The sequence below is a fragment of the Pelodiscus sinensis genome, chromosome 3 (genome assembly GCF_052426305.1).
Source record: "Pelodiscus sinensis isolate ZL-2025 chromosome 3, ASM5242630v1, whole genome shotgun sequence".
NCBI lineage: Eukaryota > Metazoa > Chordata > Testudines > Trionychidae > Pelodiscus > Pelodiscus sinensis.
The window spans coordinates 92706934-92725290 of record NC_143054.1 but is presented as its reverse complement, the minus strand read 5'-3'; the positions used below and the strand labels follow the sequence as shown (position 1 = coordinate 92725290).

Here is an 18357-nt window from a genome sequence, read left to right as displayed (position 1 = left end):
TGGTGTGTGCGGAGGCAGTCCCACTTTCTCCCCTGAGTGATGCAGTCAGGAAGGTGGAGCATGTTGCTCTGCTTGCCTCACCACTGCTAGTGAGTGGTGGGGACAGTGTAAGGTAGATCTGTGGTGTGAGAGCCAGGCCTCCTTGATAGTCCCCCCAGATGCCCAGGGACTCTGGCACCACTGGTTGCTGGCTGGCTCCTTGCACCTCCCACACAAGGTTTTGGGTGGCATGTGTCCTATTGTGCCCCCCTCACATCACCTAAGGTCTAGTCCCTTGCCTGGGGACACAGTGAATTGAAATCCTCTTTTCAGCCCTTGTTTTTCTACCTGCAACCTTGGTAGGGACAGGCACATTTTGGCCCTTAGCTTTTGGGGCAAACCAGCACCCACAAAAGTAGACTCATTGACTGCTGCTGAAATGAATGGGACTACCTGGATAAGACAGAAATGCTACTTGAATAAGGGGTTTTAGGATTGGACTAATCTCTTTCTGCAGTCAGCTATTTCAACATGTGGATAAGATTTTTATTTCTATTTAACTGCCAGGAATATTGTATCCATTAGCTTTCAGTCAACATACTATATGAATGGGAGGCTCTATGTGTACTCTACTCACAAGGCTGGCTTATTTACAGAAACTTCACATTTTGGTCTTCTCATTCACAGGATGACTTGCATCCTCTACATTTCCATTACATTTGTCATGTAATCAATGCCCTCTAGGTACAAATACAATAGCAAGTCCAGTGGTTCTTGCAAAAATATGTGTGTGGCAAAAGAGACACAGACCTCAGGCCCAAGTTTGGGGCAGGGAGAAGAGCAGGGGTAAAGTTATAGGCCGTGGAAATGGTAGAGGCGGAGTTGTGACTACCAGAAAAAAAAATGTGGCTCTGTAACCCTTGTGCCAGATTGCAATACTGCACATTCCAGTTTGGCTGGGCAATTCTTCTGTAGTGATGGGAGTGGGATGGGGCCAAATCTGAGCATGTGATGTTATGACTGGGTATACTGGGGGTAGCAGCACCTCTGGGGGTTTGGACCAGCTGCGAGGGTTGCCACCTGGCCAATTTTTCTATTAGGTTGTTCGTGGTCGGTTTTCAACAGTGTCAGTGGGTATGTGGCAATTGATGTGTGAGGGACACATTCTGCCAGGAGTGCTGCTGGTATGGCACTGAGGACTGCTGTCACCTGCAAGGCCCTCAGCATGCTGGGGTGATTGCTGAGGTTTCTGCTCCTCTCCGCACTGGAGGCTGAAAGTGGGACCAATGGACCTGAGGAATGTTAAGGATGGGGTTTAGGGAGATGGAAGGCAGGGGCTCCTGAGAAAGGTTAGACAGGGGGGCTCTCATGAAGGCTGAGGCTCCTGGGAGTGAAGGGGCTCAAGGACTCATAGACTAGTGAGATTTGGCTGCTGGGGGACATAGACACATGCCTCCTAATATTGTGGGGGAAGGAGTAGCAAAATCTAAAGGGGGACAACACATAACTGCCCTGCATGTCTCCTCTGCCTCCAGGTTGCCACACTCTTCCTGATCTACCAGAGTTACTTGCAGGAGCATCTCTGTCTTCCTACTGTGCTTATTCCCCAACCCCCAGCATATTCAGCTGGGCAGCCAGGATCAGGTAGGTTGCAGAGGTACAGGGACAGAGCTGCTTCTCATACTGGCTGAAGATGGCTGCTCAGCAGCTGCCTAAGAGAGAGTCTGGATACCACCTCCCCAGCTGGGCTCTTGCAGGCAGCCACTGAAGCAGCGGTCAGGAGAAGTGGCTGGTCCTGCCCCTCTGTTCCCCATTTGCTAGGGTCAGGGGCAGAGCATGCTGGGAGGCAAGAACAGCAACAGAAGGATAAAACCCATCTCCCTGCATGGACTGGTGGAGCAGAAACCTGAGGCGCACTTGACCCCAAATGCTCTGCCTAAGCATTGCCAATGGGGGATACCTGTTGTGTCAGAGGAGGGTCATACTGGTGAGGGGGAGAGGCCCTACCCAATGGTCATTCTTTTCTGTGCACATTGATGAGGCTCAGAAGCAGGCCTGCCAACGGTGAGGAGTGCTCCAGACAATGCTGAGGACTGGTGGAGAGGGGTGTTCATGACAGTCTGGGTTGGCACTGAGTAGCACCAGTTCCAGCCCCTTCCACTTAAGGCCCTTCCCCTTCCGGAAGCACGGAGTCATCTCCTCCACACCAGAGGCCCATGGAGGCTCTCGATTCCCCTTCTTGGAAGTGTATTTTTGCCTGTGATCAACTGAAAAGTTAATCTAGTCCTGCTCCTGGACTTGTATAGCAGGATACAAGGGAATGCCGGTGTGTGGTTCTCTGGCCAGTTAACAGGCCCCTGGGAGAGGCATCAGAGCAACTCTGTAATACAGCAGATAATAATTTAGTCAAATGGATGTGCCAAACTAACACTCTGACGTAAGAAGCAATTCTGCTCCATAATACCTATGGACCTAAAATAGTATGTTACTTCATTGGAGAAACTGAGAGATACCTATTTTTGCTACAGAGCTGTAGTGTAGACGCTTCTGACATCAATTAAAGGTTTTTTTCCCTCATCAGTATGGTTAATCCACCTCTCTAACAGGTGGTAGGTCAATAGAAGACTTCTTCTGACCTCACTGCATCTACACTGCACATTAGGTCAATCTAACTATAGTTCGCAGGACATGACATTTTTCATAGCTTTGAATGATGTAGCTAGGTCAATCTAATTCTTAAGTGAAGACCAGGTCTATGTGAGAATTCACTAGCTTGTTGGATGAGAACCTACAATAAATATAATAAAAAGAGCTTTTATTAACATTTTTAGCCTCTTTGGACTGGGAGAACAAGTCCAAATTCTCCTCAACAGGATGCTATCCCCCCTCTTCACTCGCCCAAATTAGGAAGGCAGAACCTATATCTGATTTCCACTCTGAGGATGGCGTATTAAGGGGATGGAGATGTGGGTCTTTCCAGTGTTTCAGTGAGACTCTAGGGTTTGGGGGGATTTTTTTGAAAATAAAAGAAATGCACATGCTTTATTTAAATGATTGTATTTTTTAAAAAATACATTGTTATTTTATTAAGTTAATTTTTTTTGATTTCTTAGAAAAGGGAATTGTTAACATTTTCCATTTAATGTTTTTTAGAAAATTTTGTAATGGAATTCCATCAAGTGTATTTTTTCTTCGTCCCTACCTCTTATCATTTGCTACATTTTAACGAAAAAGAGCTATAATCAATTTGGTTTCCAATAACATTTTCTACTAATTTTCAAATCTTAAGCATTGAGTTAGCTGAACCAAAATAGAGCACTATTCCAAATTTCTCTGTTTTATTTCTTTTCTGTAAGGTTTATTGAGAAACAATCCTATTCCAGGTTCATCCTATTTTTCTGGCTCATCTTGGCTCAGTCTCTTTCAACATTCACTATTTATGTCAGTTTTGAGAACCATACTTGATTTTGTGATTGTCTCTTTTCTGTTTGGTTTTACAAGAAGCATTCCAGGCACATCCCATTTTCCTGGCAAAACTAAAGCCTTATGTTGCTTTAAATTATTATCAAAGAAAGCTGTATACTGAATTTGGTGGAGCTAGCTCTTACTGTTTAACAGGAGTTCTGGATCAAACAGACAAACTCTTTAAAATATATAGTATAAATAAATGCCTCATCCACCACCTCTTCCGTGTCTATAGTAGACCTCTATCATGACATCACTCCTATTTTCCCCATTGCCGTTATCCAGAGACTCATAGCTGGACTGCCTATCAAAACAAATGTATATTTTCCTGATGTACAATGCAACGCCTCCTCCCTTTTTACCTTGCCTGTCATTTCTGAACAAGCTATACCCCTCTATACTAATGCTCCAGTCCTGAGAATTATCCCATCATGTCTCAGTGATGTGAGTTATATTATAGTTTAGTTTATGTACTGTTTTTAGTTATTCCTGCTTATTGCCCATATCCCTTGAAATTGAGTGAAGAAATATAGTGTTGAGCAGATGACTCTGCTGATTTTGCTCTTGTTCCTATGGTTCCCATTGTAATCAAAATCAGAGGGAAGAAAAAAGTATTATTATTCTTTTTTTGGTTTTATGTATTTGTGAGCTTCTTAGTTACAAAGTGATAAAGGCCATATAATGTTTGGTTATCATAGAATACTAGAACTGGACGGGACCTGGAGAGGTTATCAAGTCCAGTCCCCTGCCGTCATGGCAGGACCAAGTATTATCTAGATCATCCCTGATAGATGTTTATCCAACCTGCTCTTAAATATCTCCTGTGATGGAGATTCCACAACCTCCCTATGAATTTAACCACCCCGACAGGAAGTTTTTCCTAATGTCCAACCTAAACCACTCTTGCTACAATTTAAGCCCATTGCTTCTTGTCCTATCCTCAAAGGCCAAAGAGAACACTTTTTCTCCTTCCTGCTTGTAACACCCTTTAGATACTTGAAAACTGCTATCTGTCCCCTCTCAGTCTTCTCTTTTCTCAGCTAAACAAGCCCAATTCTTTCAGTCTTCCCTCACAGGTAAAGTTTTCTAGACCTTTAATCATTTTGTTCTAGAGAACATGTAGAGAAATCCCCATAATGGTAAAAAAATCAAATAAATATGGAATCATCTTTAGTAACTTAGAATGGCACTGTTTCTATCTTTATAAAATATGTTAGAAGTTTGTCAATGAAATGCTATCTTTTTTATTCAATGAATACATTAATCAATTACATATGGAATTATCTCTAGCAGAGGAGAGCAATCTAGCAGTGTCTCTACCTTTAATAATTGCATTAGGATTTTGCTAAAGAAATATAATTATGATTTTGCTATTCTTGAAATGCAAATCAAGGAAGTGAACAAAGGAAAATTAGGTTGTCGTCCTGCTGCTGCATCACAAGACGTCTGCCATTACTGTCAAGCTAGCATCCCTTAAAAAGAAGAATAAATAATTGATCAGAATCTATTGTTTCCCTGGAATGAATTTTGAAGGAAAATTGTCCACATTTACTGAAGCCTAATCCTTCTGTTTGCCCTTCAATCCAATACTGCCATGTGCTGCTAAGAACTGCAATCGAGTCTCAAGGCCTGGGGCGTGTCGTTTAATCTCTTCTCTTCTCTTTTCTCTTCTCTTTGCTGCTTCTCCCTCCCCCACCCTCTCTGTCTCTGAGGCCCAGTGAGGTCAGCTCATGAATATTGCTGCATTTCCCTGAGATACTCTGGCACAGCTTGGTACCTCGTGTGTGTATGCATTTTACCAGCCCAGCAGCAGACAAAGTGGTGGTGAGTAATGAAACTGCCTTACAGTAGAGCCATTGTTAAGTGTTGGGGGGTTGTTTTTGTGGGGTGTTTTTATGAATGTTCAATAGAATTAAAACTCAACACACCATAAATCGTTTAGGGTAACCCAGTGAAAATACCCTCTTCCTTCTGCATGCAAAAATCAGGACAAAGGCACCCTCGAGCTTTAATAAATATACTTGCAGTGGGCAGCATAGTGAAACTTACCAGAATGAGAGGGCATGATCTGTGCTGGGAAAGTGAACAAATTAAATGGAAGCCTCTTCTGAATTCCTGGCTGCTTCTGTCTAAGGGGATTTATGTGTACACTGGCAGGTAAAGACTGTGAACCCTCTCTCTGGTTTGCTGTTGGGGTTATTTTGTTTTTCTTTTTTCTTCTTCTTTTCTTTTCTATCTTAGCAGCTGTTTCCAGCAGGAAATCCTGCAGAGATGCAACCATGTCCTGTCACCACTTTGATGCTACATGATTTTACCTCTAGCAAGCTGATTCTATTGCAGAGTTTTTGTGCAGATGGGGAATTCTTACTTGGAAATGAATTTCGGTTGCTGGATTTTTAAAAAATAAATATTTAATTTGTATAGAAGCCTGCTGGTGCTGGAATTTGGAACACGAAGGGTTCAAGTTACATATTCCTGGCAGAACTTTGCTGAACCTGATGACTTTGCTGCAGTGAAACTTCAGGAAGAAATCCAGGTAGCGTGTAAGGTGACAGATTTGTTGGTTTAATTTTTAGCAACACTTAAGTCATACTTCATTGTAATGAATAAGATACAGAAATCAAGTTGATTCCACACATTTTAAGCACCTTTAGATACAACTTGTTTGTAATAGGCGACTGAAATGACTGAAAGAAACATTTCATAGTTTTTTTATATGTATAGTAAGAAATTATAGCTCCACATTTGGCAATTAATATATTGGAACTTTTTGCCCACTTACATTCCTCAGAATGTTAATTTTCAATACTTCAACTAAAATCATTAGTGTAGATGTCAATGCATGTAACAGTAATCAGGGCATGTAATCAGTGCATCCCTGGCACTAAGCAGCGTCATAGCCTAGAGTGTGTTTCAGAGTTGTCTAATTGGTACAGACCATAGAATGACCTTGCCAAATTCCATTTGGTCTCTTTACTGTTTAATTCTTTTCAGGAGGATTCAGATAATTTTAGATAATTAGAAATATACCTGGACTGCTACAGTTTTTACTTTTGCTGCTGCATAAATTATCATAAACTATAAATGAAAGTTGAATAAAGACTATTAAGTACATTTTGTTGGTCACACTGGTCATTTTCAGATCACACAAGGAAGCATCTGTGTAACGCTACATCAAATAAATACCCTTTTTATAATTGACTGTGACCATGGAAACAATCACTTTGCTAATATGGAAAAAAAGTTGCCAACTGAACATAATTTGGTAACCATAGTAACAGTCAGTCCCGGAGTAATCTAAATGTGTTCTGGGATTCTTAGTCTTTTAAATTACAAAAATGGGTAAAATTGGCTAGCGAGACCCTCATAATTAATATGATACTGAGAAATTGGAGGGAAAAGTAACCTTCGAACCTAGATTTGTAATAAGTTTGATATCCAGAGACACTATATCACTAGTTCTTAAGATATGTACTTGTAAATTCAACATAGTAATATAATCATAATCTCCACAATTGTAAAAGGGTGGGGCTAGTTTAGATGGTCTATGCCTTGGTACTGCTGGGAGAGTCCCTCTTGTTAGAGCTAAAGGAACTTCTGGTTTTAGTTACATGTGTGCAACCCCAGGAGCATAAAGTATTCCCTTCTCTATTGGGAATGTCCTTCTCAACAGCTGGGGGAGTCCTTTCTAGTATGACCAAGATCCGGCTAGTACACACTGAATAACGTTGGCCAGAGCGAACAAAGCAAATAAGACGTGTACAGCTCAACTACACGTTCTGACAGCCGCAGGAAAAAAAATGTCACCTGCTGGAGAAAAAAAGGAGTCAGGTTCTGATCCGCACTACAGAGGGGTTATTCAAATGACTTCAAGGAAGTGACTCCGAATTCCCATGGGTGTAAAGGAGAGCACAATTGCTGGCCATCCCACAGTGTGAAGCCTGCATCGGTTTTTGCTTGCTGGGGATTGAAAGTCGCTCCCCGAGTCCCTAGCTGGGTGGGGTTGGCTTGGAACAAAGCGCTCTGACTGCCGGGGGGGGGAGGAGGCACCTTCCCTCCCCAGCTGCAACGCGCCCCATAACTCAGCTCGGAAAGCGCGGGCAGCATTTCCATACCCCTGAGGGCCGAGCCCCTCCCTAGGGCAGGGGCTGGGCACGTGCTGTCCCGGGGGGGGGGGGGTCCGCCGGACTTGGGAGCCCAGGCTGCGGGTGTGCGGCGCCCGGTCCTGTGCGAGTCCTGAGCGTGCGCGCCTCTCTCTGCCCCCCGCTCCCTTCTCTGTGCCGCTCTTTCCCCAGCTCCCCGGCAGGAGGATGCCCCGGCCGCCTGCGAGGCTCTCCGGCGCCAGCAAGCAGCGATGAACCAGCCGCCTGCCGGGGGCGCTGCAGCTACTTCCGAGCCCCGCCAGCACCCGGAGGGGAGCAGCAGCAGCAGCAGTAGCAGGAAGCAGCCGCCGGCGCGAGCGTCCTCTCCGGCCGGCCCCAGGGACAGCCGCCCCGCCGCCGCCACCCCCCCGCGCGCTCCGGCTGCCGCCCCCAAGGGCAGCTGGGCGCGGCCGAGAGGCGGCCGGGGCCGGGGCTGCGGGGACAGGCCGCTGGGGCGGGGCGCGGCGCTGCCGGGAGCTGTCCAGCCCGCGGCGGGTGCTGAAGCGCAGCCGCACGCGGCGGGGGCAGCCGCCGCCTCCCGGGCGCCGGAGCCGCCGCCGCCCTCCGCCACGGAGCCAGAGGAGCCGCCGCCCGCCGGAGGAGGAGGAGCGGGCGAGCGGGAGGGGGCAGCCGCGCTGCAGCCGCCGCCCAGGAGCTGGAGGGGCAAAGCGGGGCGGGCACCGCAGAGGGGAGGCGGGGAGGCGGCCCCGGCCCCTCCATCCTCCTCCTGCGGCGGCGGCGGCAGGGGCCGGGCGGGCGGCGGGTGCTGGCGGGAGGGCTGCCTGCAGACCGAGCTCATCCAGTTCCACCTGCGCCGCGGCCTGGCGGCCCGCGCGCAAAACCACAAGGGCGGCGACCCCAGCGCCCCGGCCGAGGCCGCCGCCGCCGCCCCCTCCGCCTCTGCCATGGCGGCGGCCGGGCCCGAGGGGCTGCAGCAGGGAGACGCGAGCCCGAGCCCGCCGCAGCACGAGGAGCTGCAGGAGGAGATGGAGAGACTGCGGGAGGAGAACGAGACCCTCAAGGTGAGCGGGGGAGGGGCACACACACCCTTTGTTCCCCAATGGAGGGCAGGGCCCCCGCCCTTCATTCCCCAGAGGCGGAGGATGGAGAAGGGGGTGAACGCCGCCTCCTGTGGGCAGGTGGGGGTGAAAGGGGCAACGCCGGGCTTCTCCATCCCCTCCCTCCCAGCAGACTGGAGGCTAGAAAGGGGCCCAGCACATTATGGCAGGGAAGTGGGGGCGGGGTGGGAAAATTCCTCTGGCCAGATTTGCGAGCTGAGCTGGAAAGGGGCAAGGCCTATCGCCCACACCCTTCGTGGGCAGGGACAGGGGAGAGAGCAGGTTAGCCAAGCCCTTCTGCTGCTTCCCATTGGGGGGTGGGTAGGATGCTGTACAGCAGACACAAAGCATCCTGGGCCAGATCTCTGCTTGTTTCTTATTTCTTCTTCTGGCTCATGAGAGGCAGGATTTATAACAACATCAATATAGTATTATACCAGGGCAAGAACAAGTTTTAGTTCATAGTATCTCTTTTACTGCCCTTTATTTCTCCCATTTGTCTTGCTTTTTAATGGGCATGGAGGGAGAAGACCTGCTTTCCAGCTCCATTTTTTAGCCTTTGTTTTGTCTGTCTCTGATATTTATTTTCTGGGTCCATCTACTTATGTTCTCCTGTGCCTGACTGCATGTCAGAATGAGATAGATGAGTTGAGGACTGAGATGGATGAGATGAGGGACAGTTTCTTCGAGGAGGATGCTTGCCAGCTGCAGGAAATGCGTCATGAACTGGAGCGAGCCAACAAGAATTGCCGAATCCTACAGTACCGGCTCCGCAAGGCTGAGCGCAAGAGGCTCCGCTATGCACAGACGGGGGAGATTGATGGAGAGCTCCTGCGCAGCATGGAGCAAGATCTCAAGGTACAGAAGCACCTTGTCTCAGTGTGTGGCTGGGTGGTTGAAAAAAAGAGAGAACTGAGTGCTGAGGCAAAATGGTGCTTCCGTGTCCTCTCTGTGATGCTCAATGCCAGTTTGAAATACACACATCTTCTAGACAGTGCAGAAAGCACAGGGTATAGGAGCCCAGATTTACCCTTTGGTTTGGGGGGCAGAATTTGATAGGCCACGTTTTGGGGTTTGTACTTATCTTTCATTCGGTCTTTACTCTTGCTGAAGTCAGTGGGAGTTACTGATAGTAATTTCCCTGAATGGTTACACTCAGGGACCTTTTTAAGTCATTACAAACAAAACAAAACAGCTTACACTATGTGGGCCATTTTTTGTAACCTCATTAAATAGTCCCGTTGACTCAATGGGGACCATTATACTGTTTATATGTATAAGATATTTGTAAGGTGAAATTGTGACTCTTCTGAAGTCAATAGAAAAACTCCCATTGACTTCTGTGGGATCCATAATTTCAGCCATACATCTTCCAGCCAGAAGGGACTGTTATGATCATCTAATCAGCCCTCCGCAAAATACAAGCCATAGAGTTTCACCAAGAGATTCCTGCCTCAAGTCCATCATTTATGACTGAGCTACAACAAATGTTTTAGAAAGAAAACAATCATTTTAACTGATAGAGAATCCACTGTGTTAATAGGCAAGTTCCAATGGTTAATTGACCTCACTGTAAAATATTCATTGGGGCAAATTGGTGCTTTATTTCTAGTCTGAATTCGTCTATCACTATATCTTGTTATGCCTTTAACTGTTGAATTATATATTTCTAGGCTACGTCTAGACTGGCATGATTTTGCGGAAACACTTTTAACTTAAAAGTTTTTCCATTAAAAGTATTTCCGCAAAAGAGCAACTAGATTGGCACGGATGCTTTTGCGCTAAAGCATCAGTGCTAACCTAGACGTGCTTTTGTGCAAGAAAGCTCCGATGGCCATTTTAGCCATTGGGCTTTCTTGTGCAAAAAATTAAGGTGCCTGTCTACACTGGCCCTCTTGTGCAAGAATTCTTGCGCAAGAGTGCTTATCCCTGAGCAGGAGCGTGAAAGTATTTGCACAAGAAACACTGATTTTGAACATTACAAAGTCAGTGCTCTTGCACAAATTCAAGCGGCCAGTGTAGACAGCTGGCAAGTTTTTGCGCAAAAACAATGGCTTTTGCACAAAATCTTGGCATTCTAGACGCACCCCCTGTGTTAGAGATTTTGTTCCTGTACTTAGCAACTATGATCAAAACACCTATTAGTCTTCTTTTTAGTAACCAATTGCTGTAAATCTGGTTTTTGAGAACTCAAATAATTCTTGTAGCTCTTTTCAATGTGTCACATCCTTTTAAAAAATGTGGACACCAGAACTGGAGACAGCATTCTAGTAGAGATCTTGGTAATGCCATGTACAATGATAAAATACCATATTTCTACTTCAGCCCAATAGTCCTCTGCATGTACATCCCGCCCGCATTTGCTGTCTTAGTTACTGTATTTCACTGCAAACTTATGTCCAAACTTATCCACCATGCTCCCTTAGTGCTGTGCTGAGTTACTTCTTTCTAAAATTAAGTTTCTCATCCTGCAAAGGTGACTGATATTCTAGTTTCCTAGATATTTGATCTTGCACTTAGCTATATTAAATTCATATTGGTCAAATGAGCATAGTTTATCATGTAATCCAGATTGCTCTGTAGAACTGACTTGCCCTTATTATTTGCCACCCAGCCAATTTTTGTGTCATCTACAGACTTTACCAGCCATCGATTTTATGCTTTCTGCAACATGAATGATAAGGACATAGAATGGCATGGGGACAAAAACAGCTCCTTGTAGGTTTCCCAACTAGAAATGCCCACTTTTTAATCAGAATATCTTGCACGACTACAGAAAAGCATTACAGAAATCTAAATATATTATGTCAATGTAGTTACCTTTGTCAGCCCAATAGGTAATCTTGTCAAAAAAGGATATGAAGTGCTATTCAGCCTTAGAGTTGCAGAATTTAGGCCATATATCTGACTTGCTTCCTATGCCAGTACTTAGAGGGAGAATAACAGATGCTATCAGTGGATTCCCGTGTTGGAGAATTACCTAACTGATCAGTGCACAACAGTGGGGGAAAGTCTGTTAGGATCTAATTCTCTGACTTGATGTGATTTCCACCCTATCTTGCAGCCCCTTTGCATAGGCTTTGCTTGGAATTCAGCAAACATGGTCCCTCCACCTCCAAGGTGTGCATGCTCTCCATGATGGGAGGAGCTTGGCACTGGGACAGGGAAATCATTGAATGAATGCTGCAGCCTATTGTATCAGAACTTTACACACAATTGTGTTTCAGTTGAGAGAGTGAGTCACGAGCTGCAACTGTTTTCTGATAGACATAATTCTTCAGCATTGCTTGCTATGCAATACTTTTTCCTTCTAAATTCTCGCATGGGTGTGTACATGAAATAAAACACAGTATTAAAAATGCGTAACCACCATAAAAAGAAGGTTGAGCACATATTAAGTAATGAAAACATCAGGAGGGATTAACTGTGTTTTCATTTGTAATGAAACTGATAAGTCAGGTCTTTCAAAATGATTGTACTGAAGTCATCATAGCTGTTGTTTTTCTAAATATTTGATATGTATTATTACAGTTTTAAAAGTGCTATAAAGTTATAATATTATGTTCTGAATGGCAAAGATGTCATTTACACAAATGAAAAAAGGGACTGAGTCCTGGTACATTTCTTTAAATTTTCATCCTGTGCCCATGCATTTCAAAATTTAAAGCAAAAACCATGAATGCATCAATGCAGTTTAAAAACATACATGTTGAACCTCTTTGGTCTGCCACCCTCGGGACATGACCATTCTCAGATGAGGGTTTTTGCCGGACCAGCGAAGATCATTTCTGGGCCCACCCCTGTCACCGCCCCTTCTCCCCAGCCATGGCCTCGCTGCCAACCTCCCAGCCAGCTTCCCCCTGCCACCAGCCCCTCTGAATGCAGGGCTCCTGGCCCATTGTGGCAACCCTGCTGCTGGCGGGCACAGCCCCATTACTGGGCTCCATCCTCGCGGGGCAGCCCCCCTGCTGAGGTCTAGTTGCACTACCAAGCAGTAAGCCCTGCGTGAGTTTCAGTCTCACTGGGCAGCCCTGCTGCCTCCCAGCCTCACTAGGCAGCTATTGGGCTTTATGCTATGCTGCTTGGCAGCCCCACTCGTGGGTTCCTGGCCCCATCACCAGGCAGCCCAGCAGTCAGGCTCCTGGCCCCCCTGGGCAGGCATGCTGCCTTCCAGTCCCACTGGGCAGTTGACCCAGTTGGCTGTAGCAGGACTGCCAGGCTCCAAGTTGTGCTGCCACGTGGCCCTGCTGCCTCCTGGTCTCATGGGGCAGTTTTGCTGCTGGGCCAGCCCTGCTGCCTCCCGCTCCCCAACCCCCACTCCTTGCAGTGTCGGCACTGGGCAGCAGCCCTACTGCTGAGCTCCTGGTTTTGTTGCCATAGGGCAGCCCTGTTACTGGGCTCTTGCCCCACTGCAGGACTCCCAGTCACCAGTGCTTCACCAGGATTCTCTGGTCCTGGGACATCTGTGATCCTGTTGGACCAGGGATGTTTCCAGACCAGAGAGTCCCGATTAAGAGCAGTTCAACTTGTACTAAATTTTGTACAAGTGTCTGGTCACAAAATCTAAGGCTTATTTTATTTTTAAAATTAAAGTAGTTAGCAATAGTAAGGACCATATTGGGGCCAACCTTGCATGCCTAAATTTGGGGGAGAGGGAAGGAAGAAGTGAGGAGTTATCCCCTCGTTTGTGCTCCATATGTCTGGAGACTGTAGATCTTGTTCTTAGTTCATGCTTCCATGAGCATTAACTGTCTGAAAGGGACTTGCCTGGGTGTAGTAGGAATGGAAAGAGTGAGTGAAGGAGTGGAGTGGACTGACATTGCAGCACTCAGTCTCTTTCAAGTACAGTCTCCAAGGATGGTGGAGCTACTGCTTCATTGTGAACTCCCAGAAGTCCAGAGAAGGAGTGTTTGTTTGGGGCCTAATCCACTGAAGCCAATGGAAAGAATTGTCTTTATTAACTTTAATGGATGTTGGTTGGAGTTCTTAGTTAGCCAGAATCCCACCAGTCAGTTATGGCTTCCACACATCTCTTTCATGTCCCATCTACTGAAAAAAAGACATAATAAGTGATAATTCAGGCAGAACTGCAGAAATATATATTTTTCATGTCTTTATTTATTTTTGCAAACTCCATTTCATTTAGGTTGCGAAAGACGTCTCAGTCAGACTTCATCATGAGTTAGAAAACGTGGAAGAAAAACGAGCTACAACAGAAGATGAAAATGAAAAGTTAAGACAGCAGCTTATAGAAGTTGAGATTACTAAACAGGCTTTACAGAATGAGCTGGAAAAAGTGAAAGAGGTTAGTGTTGTTTACTGTTGATACTTCAAAATATGTGAACAGTTTTATTCCAACCTGAAATTCTGAAATCATCTTTATGAAATAACGGATTTTTCCATATGCCCGTTGCAGAGAAAGAGGAGTTCTGAGGGCTCACAAAATGTAATAGGAAGCCCTTTAAAGGTAGCAAACAGTTTTGCTGATTAGCTTGATTGTTGAGAAGGTGTAAACAATTGCTGTAAATGTAACTTCAAAGGCATAGGTAACCTAACTGTATTCTTGATTCTCTGAAGCATTGGGATTGTGGAGTTGTCATAGCCAAGGGGCTCTGAGACATTCTGTCTGTTCAAGACAGGTGCATGAGGAATGCTATGGGCGGTTCCAGTATAAATGTATTAAATGGCATATGTGCTCCTCCAGCAACCACTGTCAGATTCTAGCAGGCATGCAGAGAAGCCAGGTCCTAGCTAGTGACAGTCTCTTTGAGTTTTGGAATGATGATGGAGGTACTAGCTGTTCTTTCAGCCAAATGCTCAATGAAATGTTAGGGCTGTATTGTACCAGAGCTGTTCACATGTAGAGTGAAGAAAATACTCTCTGTATCCTCTTCCCCAGCCCTAAATTCAAGAGCACACAGAATTTTCCCAGTAAAATAAGAAGAAATCTGTGCACTGGTAATACATAATACAGCAGATTGAAAGGTAACAAAGCAGGTATTAACAAGAAAAAGTTTGTGGATTAAAAGTTAGTATTTCAAGCAGATTTAAGAAATAACTCACCATTTCAGCAAATGCATTCAGCAATGCCACCTGTTGCCATTTTAGTGATACTTCCCGACAGAAAGTCCAGTTTCTAATCTGTCCTTGTTTAAAGACTGAAGAAATTTATTTAAGCTGTGAAGACAGGCAGGACATTTTCAGTGTTGTAGGGTAAGTTTTATTATTTTTAGCATTTGTTGAATTTAATAGTGGCTTTATGTATATATTACCTATGTTTTCTTTGTAGGTGTTGATACTAAGGATGTTAAATAGTGAGTACATGACCAATCATGTACTCATGATCATGCAGGCAGCCTGGCTCCTACTACATTTAAACTGCAGAGCCACAGCAGGGTTAGGTCTGAGTCCTGGCTTGCTCCGGGTCTGAATCGCTGCAGCTGTGCCTTTTAAATGCAGTAGGAGCTGGGCTGCCTACACTCCTGGCTCCTACTACATTTAAACTGCAGAGCCACAGTGGCCAGGTGGCTCTTACTACAGTTAAAAGGCAGAGCCACAGCGCCACTGTGCCTCTGCTTCTCCTGTTCCCCTGTCCCCACACCATGGAGACGGTGTTGGGGGGAACCAGCTTTAAAGCCAGCTCCCCCCAGCACTGGTTCCTGCTTCTCCCCCTTGCTGCCTCTGATATAGATGCAGCAAGGGGGCAGGGAAATGCAAGTAGTCAACTAATCAACTACTCTTTTCCATCCTTAGTTGATATTTAAACTTGTCAATAGAAAATAAAGCCACACCCCCACAAACTTCCTTCCACGGCTTTTCCGGCTAGTAACTAGTTTGTCAACAGCATGACAATTGAGCCTGGTTCATCATCCATACATGAGACTCTCTTCCTCTTCTGTTTTTGTTCTGGTCTTTATTGTAAAACATCACTGTTCTCAGCTGCCACACTTATTTGCTGCTTGAGGTTGTGGTGCTTCTTTAATTGCCTTTAGCATTTGTTGTTAGACTTAGTCTTGCTCCAAACCTTCCCCCATTCCAGTCCATTCAGACTCCTTCGGTGGCTGTTCAGAATACAGCCCTACTTGTGACTTCTTTGCCCCAGTTCAGTGCTGAAGGTTGCGCCATGGTTAACTTCTGTCTCACTTCCTAAACTAAAATGATTAGGGGTTTGGAATGGGTCCCATATGAAGAGAGGTTAAAATGACTGGGACTTTTCAGTTTAGAAAAGAGGAGACTTAAGGGGGGATATGATAGAGATATATAAAATCATGAGTGGTGTGGAGAGGGTGAATAAGGAAAAGTTATTTATTAGTTCCCATAACAGAAGAACTAGAGGACACCAAATGAAGTTAATGGGTAGCAGGTTTAAAACTAATAAAAGAAAGTTCTTCACACAGCGTGTAGTCAACCTGTGGAACTCCTTGCCAGAGGAGGCTGTGAAGGCTAGGACTATAACAGAGTTTAAAGAGAAGCTAGATAATTTCATGGAGGTTAGGTCCATAAAAGGCTATTAGCCAGGAGATAGAAATGGTGTCCCTGGACTCTGTTTGTCAGAGGCTGGAGAGGGATGACAGGAGACAAATCGCTTGATCGTTGTCTTTGGTCCACCCTCTCTGGGGCACCTGGTGCTGGCCACTGTCGGCAGACAGGCTACTGGGCTAGATGGATCTTTGGTCTGACCCAGTACGGCCGTTCTTATGTTTTTATGTTCCTGTTTTCTCTTGGTCTCTGAATTAAGATCAAATGTGGTACCAATGTAATATCTCCTACATCCTCTATTAGGGAGCTACATCTTGTAAGTGCAGGGCAGTGAACTTGATAATAGACCTTTGTCATCATTTGCTTCTATGATTTCCTTCTAACTCTTGAATCTATTCTGTACACACTTCTGTCCCACCCCAATGAACCATGTGTTCTTCCTAATATCTTCCACTTCTCTCTGGCTACGTCTAGACTACATCCCTCTGTTGGCAGAAAGATGTAAATGAAGCATCTCATTTTTTGAGGCTTACAAGATCTTTCAAAAAAGATCCCCGTTTTCGAAAGAACCGCGTCTAGACTGCGGTTTCAATTTTAAAATAGCGCTTTTTCAAAAGAGCACCATTACGTGATTATGCAAATGAAGTGCGGGATATTTAAATCCCAGCTTCATTTGCACTTTCGAAGTGCTTCATTTACATGCCTCTGCCGACAGAGGGATGTAGTCTAAATGTAGCCCCAGTATCTTCTCTGGTCCAGCAGGAGGACCCTTGAATTTAAGGATGAAGGAAAAAGTCAGGCTGGATTAGAAGTTGGTGCTGTTCTCCTTGGCAATAGGTTCAGAAGGCCAGAGCTCACTTATGATCTCTGTTATCACAGAATGAGGACACTGGGCCAGAAAGGAGAAATGGGGCACCCTTTGGAGATTAGGCACTAGAAAGCAGGGCTCTGGGTACAGGCACAGGTCACGAAAGGCAAAGGTGTATTTTTGGCATGGACAGCTGTACCATAAGAATGGGGTAGGTGAATATTATCATGCTGGAGCAGAAAAGTCAGAAGAGAGACTTGTACCTCCACCTCAGGCTACTGATTCTTATCCGGCTGGAACTGGAACCTGGGATAGAGGATGCTGAGTTTGTCTAGGATTTTCAGCACAGGGATGGAGAATATAGAAGGATGGTTGAGGGGAAGCAGTTCAGACAGAAGACAGGGATAGTGAAGAAAAGTCTAATATTATGCATGTTGTAAGTCTTTTGCCGGTTGAAAAAGCAATGTAAGGAACTGATTTCTCTTCTTGCGAACTTGAAGTTCAGTATCTGTGAAGAAAGTAATGTTACTATAAAACCACCATTAGAACAATCCAAATAATTGTGAAGGATAAGAGAATTTACCTGCACCAAATGTCTATGTTTGCTGCCTCTCATGAATTCAGATGCTCATCTACATTTCATGTGTGTTTAGTGGCATCATCAGACTTCCACAATGATGGCTTCTTGTTTCCTTGTGAATAATTTCTCTTTGGAACTCTAGTTCCAGTCTCTTCTCATCCTTAACAGCACTAACTCATCTGAGTAGTCCCATAACAATTGAACTTCTTTTGTGAATTAATTGTATCCAATGTGAGTAAAAGTCCAGATTCTGATTTCAGTTATTCCAGTGTTAATCACTGCATTATTCACCAAGGTCAGGGGAGTTACTTTTGATTTATAACAAAGTAAGTGTGATCAGAACGTGTCTCAGTAATTTTAATATCTTTTACATTGCATATAATCAAATTATAAATTTGCTGGGAAAATGCAAACTCCTAAATTCATGTGTTGGAAAAGTAATGAGCTTCTCCGTTCTTTAAAATGCATTGAAGTGTGACTTCTGTTGGGAGTTCATTCTTTTTCTGTGATTCTTTGGAGATAGCAGAAACACTCCAAATAATACACAATAAAGCACAGTGGAAGCCTCTTATGCTATTTAGCATGCCCCAGCTCACCAAGCAGAGGGTAACCAGAGCCAAACATTTCATAGTAAAGATGCCAGGCGTTTAAGGCTGCTATTAAAGAATATGGGTTGGCCATATTGTAAGCACGTGCCATGAAAGGAACATGGGTGTGTGCAGAGATTGAGCTAGAAATTTTCACTGGACACTTTGACACACATACAGACATGCACTTACACATTTATTATCAGATTCCTCTGTTCATTTGGAGCTATTGGAAATTGAATGAACCATGGTGTGTGGC

The 18357-nt window shown here is 45.0% G+C and overlaps 1 protein-coding gene across 2 annotated transcripts in view; it reads left to right on the top strand.

Annotated features, from left to right (window-relative positions):
* Positions 1 to 4701: 4701 nt before the first annotated feature.
* MTCL3 (MTCL family member 3) overlaps positions 4702 to 18357 on the top strand; it is a 55594-nt gene continuing 41938 nt past the window's right edge. The window contains exons 1-5 of one of the 2 annotated variants that reach the window (XM_075924129.2): positions 4702 to 5268; positions 5869 to 5980; positions 7740 to 8608; positions 9278 to 9502; positions 13791 to 13949. In XM_075924129.2, coding sequence (XP_075780244.2) covers positions 7799 to 8608; positions 9278 to 9502; positions 13791 to 13949 — 1194 coding nt within the window. In that variant the 5' untranslated portion in view covers positions 4702 to 5268; positions 5869 to 5980; positions 7740 to 7798. Of the gene's footprint in view, positions 5269 to 5868; positions 5981 to 7370; positions 8609 to 9277; positions 9503 to 13790; positions 13950 to 18357 lie in introns of those variants that run through there. The other variant, XM_089777250.1, reaches the window with a different exon arrangement.